Here is a 19,183-nt window from a genome sequence, read left to right on the forward strand (position 1 = left end):
ACACACACACACACACACACACACACACACACACACACACACACACATCATATCTGGAGGTTCACATCCATACTTTTTAAATCGCACAGTCATGTCTTTGGGTAGATCAAGCCAGGCAAGGCGTAAAAAGAAGCTGTGGCATGTCTTCCACACTGTGTAATATAGCATTATGTGTCATATATATACTGTAGGTAGGAAATGATTGGTCATCATAATGTTTCACACTGCTCCACCATTTCTTATACAGATGCAAAGGCATACGTTATTACGAGGCATGTTTTATTCCTGCATCATGAGTTATTGATGCAGGAATTCAAGAATGCATCAAGTTCATAATGAAGTAGTGGTTTTATCCAATAGTCGTATCTCATTCCAGACAATGTGGAAGCATGTTAAAATAACTGAGTGACTCCAGCACAGAGGTGATCTTTGTACATTTCTGAGACACAACAGATGGTGTGCCTTGCCTAAGAAAGCTGCAGTTTACACGCTAGTGAGGAAAGCACACTGCTAATCAGCACTATTATCTATTAACATAGTATTGGTAGTTGTTAAGGGATCCTCAGTCCGACCTTCAAAGCATTTCTGTCCAGGTAGTCACAGCACCTTTAGAATATTCTAACATGTGAAATCAGTTACATCTCTAAGTCGATAAGGCCTTACAACCAGTTCACAACACCTTCGATGGCCGTCCTACGTAAGAGCAAAAAAAAAAAAAAAAAGTACATCATTTAGTTCCGTGTGTGAGAGAATGCCACTCTGGTCACTACAGTTCTCATCAAAAAGCCTTTCAGGTTCAGTGGTTAAACAGTGGAGCTACATGCAGCGTGTTTTGTTCATTAATATCTGTAAACTAATCTAACTAATGTACGTTTCTCTAAAACCTTGAAGGAAGCCTTTGTGATTTGTTGTTTGAATTTCTTTGAAAAAAAGAGAAGATATTTGTTAGATAATAAACTAAGCACATTAACACATAACTGTGCACGCTATTGTGACAGAAGATTAGTCCGGCTGACGAATCTGTCACCGCTGTAACGCTCCTACATGTTTCTAAATCTATGAAGACTCGACACTGGTGGCATTTTGCAGCCTCCTGGAAGTTGATCGTTTTTGTTTTACATCTCTGGTTCCCTTCCCAGAGTTACATGGTGCAGGACTTGTCCAGAGGGTCCTGAGCAGATGTAGCTGGAGGCTGTGAGGCCTGGTTGGACTTGGGCAGGAGCATGGGCTTGGGCCTCAAGGCGGGGGGTTTGAGTTGCACCCCCATGCGGGGTGCTACCAGAGGCTTGAAGGTGCTCATAGTATCGCTGGAGGAGCTGGTGCTGCGGCGGATAGGAGGCTCAGTGTTGGCGGTGGACCTCAGCATGATGCCGTGGATGGGGCTGAGGGACTCGCTGGAGCTGGCCGGCGTGGGACCCCCGCCGCTGCCGCCGGAGGTCTGCCGCTGCTCAAGGGTGTCCAGCACCACGTCGGGGGCGTGCTTAGCCGAGCTCTGACGCTCCAGCTCACGCAGCTCATTCAGAGCAGTGTTCATGGTTTCTTCTATGTCCTGCAGGAGACAGAGAGAGTGAGTGTAAGAGAGAGGGGGGGTGGGGGGTGGTGGATGAGGGAGATGAGTGACAGACAGAAGGGTTGGGATTCAATATGAGAGGAAACTAAAAGAGAAGGTAAGAGGGAGAAAGAAACAGGAGGTTATATGGACGGCAAAGACGAGAGACGGAGACAGTAGAGTACGGCACAAAAAGCGATGTTAACAGAAGACCACACTGACGGTTGTTTTATGGAAACACCAAGCATGCATTATACACGCAGAGTAAGTAGAGAGTATTACTTCGCACCAGCACCTCTCCCTCTGCATGCTAATGACTTTGGATAGTGTAGGAGATGCAGAGATGACAAGATGTGTCCATCTGAGCATGCTCCCAGTAGGCAGACAGACAGCCCAGCACAGCACAGCGTAAAGTGCTCTCTGTGACCTCTGCTTTGTAATCGAGCGGAGGCTTTACTATTATATGCAAGTATGTGATGCACAAATGGATGTCTGCTTGAACAAAAAGTATTACCAGTTAGGCAGCGATATATTCTGTAATAGTTTTTCATATTTTTTATTGTTTTTAGCATGCTCTCAATCAAGACTGCAAATATACTGCAATGAGTCCCAGTGTCGAGCTATGCTCCCAGCTGTCTGCCTGTGAAGCTAGTCTTTTGCGTGTATTTAGCACACGGACACAGCTGCAGCCAGAGGAAGCAGAGGACAGGGACGGACTATGTTTTTACAGGGCGGGGCAGGGCTTTGATGGTGGAGGGAGCTGCGGTCGGGTCGCTGCTCGTCCCGCGCTGACCTGTGCGATGGTCTCCGGATCCAGGGGCTTGCCGCCTTGGTGGTGGTGGTGGTGGTGGTGGTGGTGGGGGTCAGGGAAGCCCGTGTACTGGCCCGAGGAGGTGGAGCGGCGGATCGGGGGGCTCTCTATCTTCTTCAGCGACTCGTTGCGGCTGATGTTGGTCAGACTGCCGAGGCCGGTGCGGCGGCGGCGTTCAGGGCTGTCCATGGGCATGTGGTTGCGACTCCGCAGCATGTCCCGTGGGCTGAAGTGGCCTATGACTGGGGAGCCCATCTCCGGGGTGTGTCCTCCGTGACCATGCTGGGAGGGATGCACCATGCAGTGGACATCACTGGGGCGTGCAGGGGGCCGCCGGGATGGTGGTTCTGATCTTTTCTTGTGCCTGCTGGGAGAGACGAGTGGGGGCGGAGAGGAAACAACAAAGCTAATTATTATTCCATTACAGCTTCCATCTTTTACCCATACATTGCACCTTGAGTTAAGCAGCTTGTCTTTTTACTCAAAGCTATTGTGCCACTTTACATCTCCCAAACTTTTTAGGAACTTAAACAGAGGGCGGTCTTACTCTGAAAACACAGTAACCCTTCAGGTTTTCTATTTTACAATATGTGGGCATGCATCCTCAAACATTTTCCACTGCTGGAATAAAACAAAACAATCATCAGTGGCGTGATAGGAACCCTGATGTCAGTGCCCAACAGCTTCGACCAGCTTATTTGGAGAGCAGGTAGAGAACCTGGCTCCCAGCCAGAGCAGGGAGGCCTGTTTGTCAGAGCACCACTACAGGCTCCCTGGGAGAAGCTACAGCTGCCTCAGCAGGACAGATGTCCTCTATCTGAACCTGGACCAGCACAGCACCATACACACCTGATATCACTCACTCACTCACTCACACACACACACACACACACACACACACACACACACACACACACACACACACACAGACACACACAGACACACACACACAGCTGAACATGAATGCATATGTCGGATCAGACACACACTCAGTCATACTTACACAGAGACACGTGCTACAAGTTATGCACAATGTTTTACCACAGTAACGTCTACTCCTTCGAGAAGGTTCTATTGCACCATAAAAGGTCAATACAGCACCACATCCTCCTCAGTATGGCTCTAATGGGCTCTGCTCTGCATAATTATGACGAAGCAGTTATCATCACTTTCAGTCTAGCAGCTAGATGACTAGAAATATAAGTAAGCATAACTGGTGGCAAAGCAGTTCATTGAGAGAATCTAAAAATAGAGTTACCTGATATTTCTTACATAACATCTCATTTAAGGTAAAAAAAAAAAGAAACTTAAAATATAATGTCAGTATTATACAGTCACTCTTTCAGTTGGTGTAACCTTTTTCTGAAATGGCGACAACATGAAATATTAAATCAATATCATCTGAAGGCTGATAGATGCCAGATTAACTATTTTCATTCTGCATTATTGGTTCTTTGTGATGATGAACCAGCAGTGACGTACTCATCCTTTAATCACTTCTCCGGGGCAAATGGCTTCATCTGAGAGTATGCGTCTGCCTAATGAACGCCGTCTCAGCCATTATCATTAAGACTTACAGGCAGCGGCATCACGGCGCTAAACTAAAAGCAATAATGAGTACGGATATTAAGGACCGCGAGGGTCTCAGAGAACGTAATTGCAACTCTTCGTGCAAAGCCACAGAAAACTGCCAGCCTCTACATTAATTAAAGTCCAAACAGCCGCGTGTGCTTATGTAACACCCTGAAACACGTACCTGCTCAAACGCTGCAAAACAGAGGGAACAAAATATCTGAATGTAATACAATGTAAAACGTATGAATTAAGCTTCTTGACAGCGCTAATAGCTGCTGATGATAGTTAAAGACTCATTGGTGGAGCGGTACGCGCGGTGAGAGAGAAATATATATTTTTCTGACTGCAGTGAGGAATATGGATTAGTAAACAACTGCAGGAACCACTGACCCCCAGTAGGGGGAGCAGTGTACATTCATAACACCTGTGTACCTCTGGGACAGAGTGTACAACAACAGGCACTGCAACTTACTCTGAGAGTTGTCCCCCACACCGACGGCCCACCCTTTGTTTCTATGGCCCTCTGCTAATTATAATGCATATCACAAGGAATTCCAGGAGTTCCTCTCCACCATAACAGAAAGCGGACCAACTCTTAATACTTGGTATGACCCCATGAATGTGCATCCTCTCCACTAAAAGAGGCACTAATTTAACTGTCCTGTTTACTGACACTCGCTTAGATCGTGATGCCAAACTCTACAAGAGGGCCCCGTCTGGTGAGTGTTGTTGTTGATGGAGAACACCAGGAGAGGAAAATATCTAAATAAAGCTCAGGATATAAATGATTCAACACATATGAGGATTGTTTGAATAGTAGAGCAGAAAAGTGAGGGGGGAGGGGGTGACAGGTAGGGAGTGTTGTTGTAGAGGAGCTTCATTAATGCGGACGTGAAAAAGATGAGTCATTCACATATATTCTCCGTTCTGCATACAAATTCCTGCAGTGGTGTAAATATGGCCTTTAGTATGAATCATTACGTTTCGACAGTGAAGTAGAGGGAGTGAGTGTGACACTGAATAAAATAGCATTTGTTCACGGGCTTGGCAAGAGCCGCTAACAGACGCTTCAAGGTCAGCTTACTCCACCACCAGAAACGCAGCAATGAAGAGGGGAGCGGGAGACAAGATCCTGGCTCGCCACCAGCAGACAGACGCTGCCAAAAAGTCTGAGGTGTGACTGGATACGTGTGCGTGCGTCTCCTCTCTCTGTGCATGTGTATGTTTGTGTGACCAGTTGATACCAGCCGGGTATTGAAAACTCATACTATATCATAATAACATCAGAGTGGGAGAGAGGCATTTAAGCTGAGAGATGGGAGCCGAGGACACAGAATGACAGGAGGCAGCATATGCAACAATGAGGATTGGGTGCATACTGTGCACAGGTGTCTCCTGCTTCCTCCAGCCTTGCTCGTATTAACAAGCAAATCAGATACATGCTGTTAAACCACTCTCGGTGTGAGCTTGCGTTGAAGTAAAAGGTTGAAAACAAGGATATTTTCAGCATCATACAATAGTCTAAGTCCCAAAAATGTAAAGTTTGTTTATTTTCCAAGTGTCTGGAGTTGGAGTGTTGGTATTCACACCTGAGGCTATTTCAAGCATCTTAGATGATGCAACACTGACGTTGTTCCAGACATGTCAGTCGTCATTGGATTGGCCGTCTCTTCATTAGATAGAGCTGATGTCCAAGATGTGTCGTGGTCACACATTGGTCACTATGGTGACAGCAGGACTGGCACTAATTAACAGTGGGATGCATGATAACACCCAACATGTATAATGAACATAGTTATTAAAATACTCACAGGACCTTGGCTCCTTATCTGGTGAGCAGCAGTGTTTTTAACTTATTGTGCTAAACACATAAAACTTACACCGAAGAACATCAGGTGTTTAGAACAGCAAAACTTTCGTGGACTGTTTAGAGAATGCAAAGATTTTTTTAAATGCCAGATTCCTACTTTGAGGTCCTTTATAGAAATTGTTTATATATCACAGCCGTGTGAAAACCAACCTGGTAATATAGGCCTCAGAGATCCTGGTGTCAGAGGGAGAGCCGATGTCTTTTCCCAGGCATTTCTCCTCTCCAGCGTGGTCGCTGCTGGCCTCGCTGTCAGCCTTCTGACTCAGAGTGTCTGAGAAGTTGTCATCTCTGGGACACAGAGACAGAGTGACATTGAGACATGGAAAGAGCAAGAGGAAGTGACAGAAAAAGAGACAGACAAAAGGAGAAATCAGCAAATCAGTCGATCTTTCGTATTTGCACAGTTCTCCAATGACAGTATTTCATATCAGTTTCCTGCGAGTCAGCACCCCCCCCAAGGTCCAGAGAGTCCGATGAGTCATATGCCTCGGCCTGAGATGTACTCTGACACGCAAACACCCACACACAAGCCAGCTGTATGGCTTTCAGTGAGGTGTGTGCCTGGAGACTGGGTACAGTTGGTGCCTATCAGGTGGCAGTAATCAGAGCCACTGAGCTGCACGGCTGCCTCTGATGATGTGCATTATTCGATACAAAACACAGTCGCTTATTTAGCGTATCCACATGAATGCACAGAGACAGAGACGGAGCGAGGGCGAGCACTTCTCCGCCTGTGGAGGCGGCGGTAAACAAAATGTACAGACAGTCACGAGGAAGTTTAAAAGAGACATCCTGTGCTGAAGTGGTCTCACTCACTCACTGCATGTTTTATTCTGGGCTCTTTTATGGGACAAGTGAAGATCACAACCCTGTGAGCTCTTACACACCCCAGCCTGCTCTGTTTAAGTAGAGAGCAGGATGTTACTGCGCTCGGGGACAACCCGTGCAGCTGTAAATTCCACTGCTCTTTCATTAACTAAGAGGACACCCCATCAGCAGTGCCCCTCCTGGTGAATTATTGATAGAGGCACAGTGGCGGGACAGCGGCAGGTTAAAGAGCAGAAGAGGAAGGAGGGGAAGGCATGTTAAATGGACCCTTTGCCAGCCAGCTACTAAGTGATTGGAGCGATTCTGTTCCCGTCCTAACGAGACAGTGAATCCAGTCCATTAGGCACCAACAGTCGCCATGGCAGAGCATGCTTGTTAGTGCTGAGAACGGGAGACTGACAGAAAGGCTGCTGGAGCACAGTGGAGATGGAGAATTTCCTCAGCGTACCATCTGGAGCATTGTCTTTTTTTGTATTATGTTAATTAGCTCGATGCTGACATTGTTGCATTACTTGGTCATATCTAAACTTGCGCTCAATGAAAAACACTTGCATGTCTTGGACGACGATATACTGATGCGGCACCAGGCCATCGATGCCGTTGTGCCGTCCCTCCCACCAGTCTTCCGACGCCCGCTGATACAGCAGCAGGGAGGCGCCCTTCTTAAAGGACAGCTCTCGGGACGAGCGCCCGACGTAGTCAAACTTGGCAATGGCTTCAATGGGCTCGCCCTCTGTCAACAGAAAGAGGATTAGACAGGTCAAGTACAGACGGCTATTATCGCATGTGCGGACATTTTTAATGATTGAGACAACTCGTCTTATGATATAACAATCTTAATCCGCATGGACAGCGCAAGCACAAGTTGGCTCTGGTGCAGTAGTCTAGTCAGGTCTAACACTGGCATGTGCGTACACAAGGATGCTCATGTGTGGTGCAGTTCGTGCACATGTAGTTCAAGTGTGCTGAGCACGTTGTTTATTGTAGTTGTAGTCAATAGTAACTCGGCTCTACAACACCGGGCCAGGGAAACAATGGGCCCCGAGGAGCTTTAGCAGGATATTTTTAGAAGCTGGTGAGAGGAGATCTATATGACTCAGGGTCATGTCAGTCACTGCATGGATCATTAGACTGGGTTAATACCTACTCAATAACTCTACAAGTAGAGCCCTGGATCAGTGACACGGGAAAGACCAGGAAAAGTTATGACAGACGGTACTAACCAGTGGTACATAGAGCAGCTACTTTATGCTTCATTTCAATGCATTTGTACAGATTGCTCTCTCTGTCCATCATTTTTGTAAATCACTGAAAATCTGTCTTCTATCCATTTCTGTCCTGAAGAAAACATGTGTTTTACAGCAGCTACAGTCGTATTCAAAAGGTTCCCCATCTCCGAGTCGTTATGCATGCACTACAGCAACACGGGTCTAAAAATAGCTTCTTTATCCCTCCCTCACTCCTACCTCTGCCCTCAGTCAGACAGACCCCCTGGACAGACGTAGCCTCACCCAGGCTCTCTATATACACTGCGAACACAGTAAATGGCTAAAGCTTGTATCCGCTTTGAAAAGCCATCATGGTATATCTTTCACAGGAGCTTGGAAGTGGTTCCCAGTTGAGCAGAGAGACCACGTAATAGATGAAATCCAGGCGTAATTCTGAGAAGAGTCGTTTCTTCATTTCTCTCAGTGTCCTATTCAGCCTCATCTACTTCTATTAGATACAGTATATGTTTTCCAGCCTTTAACTTGCCACCTTCCTTGCTTCACTTGGTTGTCAGGATTGAGAGGGTGCATGTGACACGGCTCCAATAAAATGTGACAAGCAGGAATTTACTGTCAGAATTAATTGTGCTGCACTGCAGCGGACAAGGCTGTTAATAAAGTTGACAGAACCCTCATCTTTCTCTCACTTCAACCTTTCCATCCATCTATCCCTCCATCCTCCTCCGGACTGCAAATGTTTATCCAAGGCGCTCTCACACACACACACACACACACACACACGCACACACACACACACACACACACACACACGGCAGCTGAAAACGGCAGGCCATAAACTCAAATCTCTGTGTGGTAAAGGATCCCCTCCGTCATGTTGTGCAATTATAACTGAGAATCTCTTCAAACCCAACCAACCGAGGTAACACATACACAGACACACTCCCACCCACACACACAGCAACTGGAGATAAAGAAATGTTGACCCTGAGTGCTGGAGCCCTGTGGTGTAAGAGATCCAAACACATGTCTTACATAGGCCAGTGGAGCAGAGTCAGGGTGGATGTTGCTCTACATCCATGTTCACAGACAGAAATAGGGGAGCAGAAGCCTGGTGTGAGATGTGGTTTGGACCAATACAATAGTTGTGAGAGTTGTTGGTCCAAACAGAGCAGGAGACTTCATGCTGGACTTGAAAAGATGAAAGCGGGTTGGACGTGGCTCTTTACGGGGAAAGAGGATGACGCTTCCTGTACAGTAAAATACACCGCCTGCACAGTACATAATGGGGCATTTGACAACAAGGTCATCCTGCTACTGTAAAGCGATATATAATCAATGTACCAGTTTCTTCACCTTTGACATTGTAGCAATTTTACCAGCAGAGTACATCAATGTATTGATGGTGTACGAGAATTGCCACTCTAGAACAGACAGTTAATCTCCAGCCACAGTCCATGAGACTGTCGTGTGTGTCGGGGCAGCGCCGACGAGACCATTTCCGGACAGCTACTTAAACCAACAAGTGGAATGACTTTTACTCCTCTCCGTCTGTCTTTTGTATATTTACTTTAAGGGAACACATTTTGTGAACATATAACTATTTCAGTCTGCAGAATCAAGTGCTGGTAAACAAACGGGAAAAGAGGGTCGCTTGTGTGTCTGAAATCCAAATGAGGTCACAGGGATTTAAAAATAACTGACGACAATAACTTGAGTTCAAGACTCTGTAGGGAGGGGCTCAAGTCACAGAGGACATCCTCCCAGTCCGCTCAGAGAAGCTGTTGGAACAAAACCATGGTAGCAAGGGATTTCTGGAAAACATAATCTTGCATTATTTAATCAAAGAGTTGATAGCTGCCATCTGTGTTTTACAGTGGGAATCCTCACAGAGAGCAGTTTCCTTGTCTAATCAGATGTCCTTTATATTTACAAAGGACATCCAGTTGATGACTTTATTTTGGAAGTAGAGTGATCAACAGCTGATGAAGAGCTCTACCAGATTTCCATACTCTCCTACTTTCATTTATGGGGACTGATGACGAAAGTGAGGGAGCCCCTAAAAATCATCTCTGGGTGTGAAAAGGAGACAGGATTGGGGCACTTGTCACCATGGAAACAGGTTTAGGGAGGTCTGTTACTAAGGTAAGATATCAAGCCTCAACTCAACTACAGGTTGACTCTTTTTTTGCCTCAATTTCCTCATATTTCTCTTGGACACATGGAAATAGTTAAACAGAGAAAACACAGATGTATAATATTTGGAAAGCTATTAAAACCTGACACTTGACACATACTCCATACATATGCTATTCTATTACAAGGTACTGAAAAAAAACCACACAAAGGAATTGGAAATTTTAACGAAGACTGTGACCCTTAGAAAACAAGGTTTCTCTCCCATAAGGGGTCTAGTTGGTGTAGACCACCCTGGAATTTGTAAAAAGGGGATGTGGAAGTGTATCGTGGCCCCAAGGGAGAAGCAAAATCATTAGAATATGAATGGCCGTCCATCACGGTGAGCCCAGTTCCCTGGCCCTTCAAGGATACTGCATTTAACAGGCTGAAAGGCAGGATTAGCTGCAGTGAGATGCAGAGAGCTGGATTGAACCCTCGCAGCACCATGGACACAAGGGAAAGATTCAATACGGACGTGGCATATGGACAGTCGAGGGAAAGCATTTTACTTTACGGGTCAGTGTGTGTGTTGAACTTAAATTCATGTACTGTTCAAGGAATGATACGGTTAAAAAATGCTTTTTGGTTAAACATAATAATGGTGCAAATGGATGAATTCACACATACAAGTATGTGTGTTATTATGTACTACATGCACGTTGTTATTGTCACTCACCGTCCTCGCTGGTGTGCGTCTCTGTCCCTCCCTCGTTTTCTACTTCCTCCAGGGCTCCATGCTCACTGTAGGGGCTCTCACTGTGGGGGACAACATGCAAACTGTCAGGGTCACAGCCAAGGCAGCGTCGGGGGTCATGGGACAGTTTCAAAACAGGCAAAAAGGCCCGGATCTCTTTCATTGTCTCTTTTTCTTACAGGAAATGAAAGTTGTTTGAAGACACTTTCTCTCCTAATTCAGTTCGAGACATAAGACTTCTGCTCAAATCCCAACAGTCAAATCTCATTTCAGTGAAGATGCCAAGGAGGAATGGAGTTTAAAAAAAAATAATTAATAAGACCTAGAAGAAGTTCATATAGCGGTCATTGTTCTGTGAGAGGCTTAGATCCTCTCTGTGGTTGGGCCTCTTTTTCTAAATGGTTCACTGGCGGTAATGCCACACACACACACACACACACACACACACACACATACACACACACACATTAACCCTGCCAGGAACTGAGTGTCTCCTCCCATGCTAGCATGTCACCAGCCACCTCCTCTTGTGCAACAAAGGGAAGCAGCCAAGACAACAAATCTCCCCGGGGCTACATGTGCGCTGCCGGGGAAAGGGGGGCAGGCCTGGTTGTGCTGAGACGGGTGATAAGCTCGAGCCAGGGATTAATCCCTGTCAGCCGGTGGTGATGTGGGGGCATAAGAGGGGGGAAATGGAGACCGATTAAGAGAGTAAGGAACAAGCGATAAGCACTGCTTACAGATGTGGAGCTGGCAAAGGGCCTCAGGTTTGTCTCAGGTCTGTTTGACTCCAGCATGTGCTGCAATTCACCTAATCACCCTTTCCCTGCCTCGTGACCTTTCTTTTTCTTCCTGCCACGATCACGGTAATCAGAGTGATTGTTTCAGCCTGTCTCACCTAAAAAAGAAAAAAAAAGGGTCTACCTTTTAAAGCCAGCACTGAAACACGCTCTACCTTGTCATGTTCCGGAACCACAGACGCAAAATTGGTGAGCGTAATTACTCATATTAACTACACTGACATACTTCTGACACAGCTGCCGCATTGAGAGCGCACGCATACCTGCATGTTGAGTGAGTCCCTAATGAAGGTTTGGCTGCGTGCCTCTGTTCCATCAAGGGTACGGAAAAAAAACTGGAAGAGGCAAACCACCGGAGTCTGTCCGACTCTCAAACCTACACGTTTGTTTTGGAAAATGTGTGCAGCTGCATGAAGTGATCTCATCAGAATGCTTTCCATCTTCCCCTTTTAATCCTGGATAACCTACAACTTGAACCTCGGACACCGGCGACACGGCGGCCTAGTAGCTAGGCCGTGCGTGTCTTGTCAAGGAGCAAAAGTTGATTTGCGATAAAGCCATTCGAGTCTTTCAATCAAGAAACAATAGCGAAACAATGGCAATACCAGCTACAGGCATCATTCCTCACCAATAGTCTCCCCCAGCCATACACTTCTCATAGATTGGCCCTTCCAGTTCTTTGGCATCGGGAAAGATGGTCTCATGGTGGATGATGATGGTCTTGATGATCTCGTTGACGTGGGCCTGGCAGGAGACCTGGTCCAGGCTGTCTGGTGTGGGCATGAGCGTGGGGCCGAAGCACGTGGCCAGGTTGTACGGGTCCATCATATTCTCGTCACTGTACTGAGACAGGCTGGAGAGAGGAGGGTGGATGGAAGGAGGTAGGAAAGGAGAGACGGGGACAAGGAGACCAAGTTAAGGCCGAGTGAGAGGACCATGCACTTGGGGCGGTATTTCAGAACAAATCACGACCGACAGAAGCAAATGCTCTTAACTCAGAGCGACATTTGATAAAGTGGTGAGAGTTAAAGACATGATGGATTTACTGGTCTATAAACTTACTGGTTGAGGAAGGCGAAGAGGTAGCGCATGACGATGAGGACGGATCTGGGAATGGTCAGAAGGATCTTACGGATGTACAGCGCTCTCTCATACAGGTTTTCTATTCCTAGAGCAGCAAACAAAGGGAGTATGATGTAAATACAGTAAAATGTAATACAAAAATAAAAATAGTTAAATTAATAAAGACTGCTTTCGTCTCTGCTGCACGTCCAATGCACAACCTGATCTACCTGATGATTTCCACACATTCATTATCACCACAGCAAGTCCCAGCATAGAAATACAAGAACATATTGAAGCTATACTTATTCGGATTACTGTAAGTCTCTGGAAGACAAGCAAAGTTTGACTAATGCAGTGATATGCAACGTGTGTGTGTGTTTAGAGGCCATGGGAAATGTATCAACTCTGTGGTGGTGCCCTTCACCTTAGCCTATGACTCCGAAGAGGAAGAGCAGAAGGAAGTAAGCACTTTTCGATAGCACCTGACGACAAGGACGCCAAGTTGTTTTTCCTACTCTAAATGAAAACAGTATCTCTCTACGAGCATTTCATCGAGTTCTCTTATTCTTTCACTCTGACTTGCAGAAATAAGGATATTGCTAACTGATGAGTCACTCTTTCTCAAACATATTTATTGCAGGAACATTATCATCACTTTAAAAAAAACAAATCATTCAATCTTTTTCCTTTATCAACGTAGTAGACTGCCGACCTTCATGTCTTTCATTACTATCTCATTTCGCTCCGCTGTGGCACTTGAAGCACCCGATTCTAATTGGCCGAGCTCGGGCTCTGCTGACTGCTAAAAATAACCCTGTCACCCTCCAGCCACTTTGTGCCATCTGGGATTTGGGCTTCTGGGATACTTGTGATGTATTTATTTTTTCATGAATACCTAAGTTGGTTTCTGAAAGGCTCCTGAGTGCTACGGAAGCTATTGTTTGAAGATCTACTCCAATGCACGCGTACACATCACCTACGAACACACGTGTGAAAACACCCACGGAAGAACATCCCTGCTGAAAATGACCAAATGAAAGATATCAGTTGCTGCAGTATGCCGCGGTGTTGAAAAACACACTGACAATGTGAAGCAGTTAAATGGAAAAGCGATCTTGTAGCTGGTGTGAGCTGCTCCATAAGGAATAAGCAGAGGGTTTTTAATATGAAGCCTGCTGGGCATTCAGCCCACACTGCAATCACTGGCCTGTTGAGCTGGGGAATGTAAACAGGGAATCCCCATCACTCATCCTGCACAAATGTGAATAAGTACACCCAGGAAACACACACTCACTCACTCACTCACACACACACACAAAGCTAAAAGGGCATTACAGCACACGTTGTGTCCATGTTCAATTGTTCTTTAACAGACCCACCCCCCCCCCCCCCCATGTAATGTCTTAAAAGATCAGAACAAGCCATACAAAGAGCTGACTGATCTGAGAACTGAGTCACAGCAAAATGACAATGTGACTATTCTTCTGAGGACTTCAGTGTAGATTCAGCTCTGGATTCAAACGTCGCTCAGTGCTGCGGACGTTTAACATTCCACTGCAATCCTGTAAGCGTGGGCAGCTTCGGGCCACTTATGACAGATAATATCCTTCTCAGTGCTCAACCAAATACCACAGAGTAATCCTACCGTTTCATCGGAGGACTATGTTTGATGAGGAACACACATTGTGTTGATAATGCTAATCGTGCTAACTAATACGATCTAAAACTAAAGATATTGTAGTCCTGGTGGAAACTGGCAAGTAATAAAGAAAAGACTTGAGACAGTGCTTCAACCACATCATTAAAAATATATAGGAGCATTAGCAAGCATTCACATAAACAATTATCAAACATATAAACTACTGCATATGTTACTTTGGCAGACTTAGCAATAATGTGTGCGTGCGTCCTTACTGATGTAAGACAGCAGATCATTGAACCTCTCTTTGGGGAAAAGAGGGTTTTCCAGACCACGGAAGTAGAGTTTGAGAACGCCAGCCACCGAGTTGATGTCATGATTGTTCTCATCGTCCGTCAGGGGGTCATTTCCTGAGACACAGACAAGGGAGCAGGTCAGCTGGATATCCTTAATTATTAAAGATGCACATGATTCAATGTGAAATACACCTAAATAACAACTCCAAAAGCCCACTGGCTAAATACGGTCAATATAACGTGATAATTAGTCAACATGTACCTCTTTCAAAAGAGTTCTTGATGTCATTGACTTCCAGGTGGGATCCAGATACACGAAATATTCCTTGATGTTGGAGGCCTGCACATGAAAGACAAAGACAGATGGTAAGGAAGAGGAGAAACAGGCTGTAAAGGACAGACACACTCAACATGCTCATAAATCCACTCACAGAAAGAAACTCCCTCACTCAGCAAATAAAACCTACTTTAGTTGGACCTAAAAGGCACATCATGGTCGTTAAGCCCCTTCACTTTTCTAATTAAAGATAATTAATGAGTCAGGGAGGTTGCAATCAAGCTGTACTAAAGCGTCTTCCAGCTGGGATTATGACTTATTAAGGGGAGAGGTCAGGGGTCAGCAGGAAGCACGATTAGTCCGCTGTTCGCCTCTTTTACATTTCATCAGTTTGCTGCTGAATAAGATGCAGCGAACAAGGCTGCAAACCATGAAATCTCCCTCCTGCCACTTCTTTAACGCCTAATGTTCGTGTTTCCATGCATTCTTTCAGTGTCTTTTTCAATGTGGTTTAAAACAAATATTATAAGCCATCACTTGTGCCAGGCTAAGCCATCTGTCTGTCACAGTATGTTTTGGAAACTGGGTGTAGAAAGGCTGCGCCGCTGTAAACAGGATGGAATCTGCATTTTCCCATGACTGAACACAGTGAACCCCAACATGTACACACCCAAAACAATTAATGCCTGGAAATCCCTGGAAGTGTCACATAGACTTGGAAATGAAACAAGTTGCAGTTTGGTTTATGAGAAGAATTCATCAAAGAAAATATAAATCAAGTCATGATCACTTAACTGAAGTGAGAAAAACAAACCAACTCACCATACAAATTTATGCAGCGAATACAGCTTTCTACCACACGAGGGATAGCTTGTCCAGAGTCCTTTGAAGGCGAAGTAAATAAAAACACCCAAATGTCAGATCATATTTAATTTGCCATTTGTATCACATGAACAAGAGCCCGACAGATGCTTAACAGATATCATTTTGAGAAGGCCATCAACAATTAGGAACGATAAAGATCTAATGCAATAAACTGCTTTTTTCGAAACGTAAAATACATCACGTGATAAAGATATACCAAAGAAACAGTCAACTAGTAAAACAATTGCCAGTCAATACAAGACAACGCTAAATGTTGATCAGTAACTGTAGTTGATATTTAAATTATTTTAAATATTGTTTTAGTGTGATGTATCAAAAGTACAGAATACATTAATCATGGCAGTTCACTTCTTCCTTTTGTATATCTGACAACATATCTATCAATGCATCTAATAAACAGACCGGTGATATCGGACTGCACAAGTATCGGTCGGGCTCTCACAGAAACATGATGTTAAAAGTGAACATGCACACCCGGTGTTAGTGAAGTTGGTGAGTTTGCGTACACAGTGAGGGTTAACCTTTTGAGATCTTACTGAGACAGATTGAGGTGACCAGCTATGCAATTGTTCAAGTCCAGCCTCCCATAACACATTTCGATTGGGTTGCAGTGTTGCTAAATATACTTTAAGTGTTGTTATGCTAGCAATCAAGTGCACCCTGTGTATAAATGAAGAGGCGCTTATCTAAAGAGCCACACACTCAATATGGAGCTGGGTGCAGGAGTGGCGAGATGAGGAGCAGCAGCAGCAGCACCGTCTCCTTCAGAGAATGCACATTCCTCTCACGCACTTAGAGGTGGACTGCAACCGTGTTCTGCCCCGGTGCCAGCTGCTCCAGCGGCTCAGTGCTGGACAGGGACTAAGTACATGCTTTTAATGATACAGTGGGTCTGTTTACAGCCCTCAGGTGTATTCATGCACGGTCCAATCGTTGGAGTGGAGCCGTGAGGGTCGAGGCCCAGGTCTAGTGCAGCAGGATTATGTAATACTATCTATTTGGATATGTGAGACTCAGGATGACTGCTAAATTCACTATTAGTTTTGAAGTTGGAGGTAGTTCATGCTGGGAAACTAAAGACACAATTTGCTGCAAGATCTCTGTTGAAGGAGAAAAGCTTCAATTCAAGTCTGTCTCAGTCTACTCAAAGAAGTCAGACAACGAACACAAGACATAGACAAACACAACATAATGCTAAAATGTTGTTAGGGCAGGACAGATGGAGGAAATGAGCACAGGCAAGCAGCCAGGGAGAGGCTTCAAGGTGTCTACCTGATGTCGAGCGTGTGAGTTCCGTCGTCCGCGGCTACAGAGAAGAGTCGCAGAGAAACAGAAATAGAGAGAAAAGCAAGACCCAGATTAGGACCACAGCAGCTGCCCACCAAAGCTTCTACTAAGAGCGCACCCTCATTCCACTCTGTGCTGGCATCAAACCCAAAAGGAAACAATGGGAAGTGGACCGGACCAGGCAGGACCGGACACGGCCACCAGTGGGAGGCGGTGAAGAGGCCGGAGGAAGAGGAGGAGGAGAGGAGGCAGCGCACCTTATCGGTCTGGCATCCGCTCCCTGACTGACATTTATCCTGCTGTATTCTCTGGCCTCTTGCTCCGGAGAGGGAGGCGAGAATATCTCTGCCAGAGCAGCTCAGTGATGCCAGGTCAGCAGTGAGTCAAGGAAGCTGACGGAGACTAAACGTATCCCTCCACCTGCTATTCCTCTCCTCCTGCAGCCCTCCAAATCTATCAGAGCCACCCTCACATCTCAGACCCAGACTGCCAGAGCTCACCGACTCATGGGGAAGGTTTTCCGCAATCCAACAACTATGTTGTTGTTGTTGTTGTTTGTTGGTAAAAGATAAATCAAAGCTCAAGTGCTTTGGGGGAACCCACCAAAATGACCAGAAAGCCAGAGCAAGACAGAAAATAGACAGGAGGAGGAGCAATGTCAAGCGGGCAGACTGGTGATGAGTACCTTGATAAATGACTCCAAATTGCCATTAAATAACCTAACATTAAAAACAGAGCGGGGTCTAGCCCGCCGGGTGCCGGTGTGGGTTCTGAATGGCCCATTGGGATGTCTAGAATACAAAGAATGCATTAGAATAAGTAAACAATGCAGTTTTCCTTTCAGAGTGGTTTATCTAATCTCAAATACCCTTTACGTCCTTCAAAAACTAGAACTGAAGTTGAGACTGGCTAATCTTTAAAACCCTTTGACTGAAGATGATGGACGGGTGAATGAGGGCATTTTCAGACACCGCTGAAACCCATGAATTCACTTTTTCTTTATTATCCTGTCTTTTCTTTCTCCACACAATATCACAAGCCAGTGAAATATCAGACCCGCTGGGAGCGTCATATGAGTCAGCATCCACCTCATGACAGGCCCTGTGGTGGACTGCCTCTATTAGTCTGTGTGGATGTGTGTGTGTGTGTGTGTGTCTGTGACTTAATGCAACTAAAAAAATATTATAAAACAATGAACGAAAGTTCTGCAGAGCTCACGGTGACATATTTGAATGTCTTGTTTTGTCTGACCAACAGCCCAAAACCTAAAAAGATATTCTCTTTACAAGAATATAAAACAAAGAAAAGCAACAAATCGTCACACGAGAAGCTGAGAGTAAGGATTTTTGTGTAATTTTGCTTGAAAAATGTGCTAATCAAATTAAATTATCAAAGTAGTTGCTTACGGACTATTCACTGCTATGGCTCCATAGTAGTTTAGTTTATACTTTAGTTTAAACATTTCTTGTAAAATCAAGTTTTAGTGAAACATGCAGTGCAATATTATATCCTTTCAAAACGGTACAAAAGTTAGACGAAGGAGAACTGACTCATCTGTTCCTATTCGCTCTTTTAAACTAAATACAACATTTAGATTTCATGCAAACTCTCTTTTCCTCCTTTCTGAGCGTTCTCCACTACCACCTCTCATTCTCTTTACAGGCCTGACGTACGGTTGGCAATAGGAAGTACAGTAACCCCCGTGGCATCATACCAGGTTGGGATTAAGAAACATGGAGGTCAGCACATCTGCTTAGTGCTCTCTAGGTTTTTTTGTTTTTTCAGAGTGCAACCTACTCCTCTGCTTTCATGGTCACAGAGGACGTGACATGAGAATTTCAAGAATTTCTGTCTTCTCCTTGCTGGGCTGCAACACGTCACAAATGTTTCTCTCGCTGTTGAAAGACAAGTAGATTGGATATGCGTGTCTTGGCTATGCACAGGTCCTGAAGTGTGTGTGTGCTTTACCTTGTGGTCATGTAGTCAGCTCTGTGGCCTGCGGGTGAAGAGAGAGAAGAGATGTGAGGGGAAGTTAGACGTGTGGACATGCCAGGACCTGTCTCTAAGGTCCCTGCGGTGCATTCTGCATACGGCTAGTGAAGCATTTGAAGCCTGCCATCTGTCCACAACCGCTGGCCTCTTGAACAGCACAAGCAACACACACACACACACACACACACACACACACACACACACACACACA

At 45.3% G+C, this 19,183-nt stretch overlaps 1 protein-coding gene across 3 annotated transcripts in view; it reads right to left on the minus strand.

Moving 5' to 3' along the window:
* Positions 1-588: 588 nt before the first annotated feature.
* The window catches only part of srgap1a (SLIT-ROBO Rho GTPase activating protein 1a), a 73,259-nt gene continuing 54,664 nt past the window's right edge, over positions 589-19,183 (minus strand). Inside the window, exons 11-22 of one of the 3 annotated variants that reach the window (XM_031863907.1) lie at positions 18,949-18,976; positions 17,666-17,771; positions 15,631-15,691; positions 14,794-14,871; positions 14,511-14,645; positions 12,594-12,699; positions 12,160-12,384; positions 10,714-10,793; positions 7,186-7,366; positions 5,956-6,093; positions 2,343-2,727; positions 589-1,549 (exon numbers count right to left, since the gene is read on the minus strand). In XM_031863907.1, coding sequence (XP_031719767.1) covers positions 1,142-1,549; positions 2,343-2,727; positions 5,956-6,093; positions 7,186-7,366; positions 10,714-10,793; positions 12,160-12,384; positions 12,594-12,699; positions 14,511-14,645; positions 14,794-14,871; positions 15,631-15,691; positions 17,666-17,771; positions 18,949-18,976 — 1,931 coding nt within the window. In that variant the 3' untranslated portion in view covers positions 589-1,141. Of the gene's footprint in view, positions 1,550-2,277; positions 2,728-5,955; positions 6,094-7,185; positions 7,367-10,713; positions 10,794-12,159; positions 12,385-12,593; positions 12,700-14,510; positions 14,646-14,793; positions 14,872-15,630; positions 15,692-16,965; positions 17,000-17,665; positions 17,772-18,948; positions 18,977-19,183 lie in introns of all 3 variants that reach the window. The other 2 variants (XM_031863888.1, XM_031863897.1) reach the window with 2 other exon arrangements.

This window comes from Anarrhichthys ocellatus, unplaced genomic scaffold (genome assembly GCF_004355925.1).
Source record: "Anarrhichthys ocellatus isolate YVR2014 unplaced genomic scaffold, GSC_Weel_1.0 scaffold2, whole genome shotgun sequence".
Taxonomy (NCBI): domain Eukaryota; kingdom Metazoa; phylum Chordata; class Actinopteri; order Perciformes; family Anarhichadidae; genus Anarrhichthys; species Anarrhichthys ocellatus.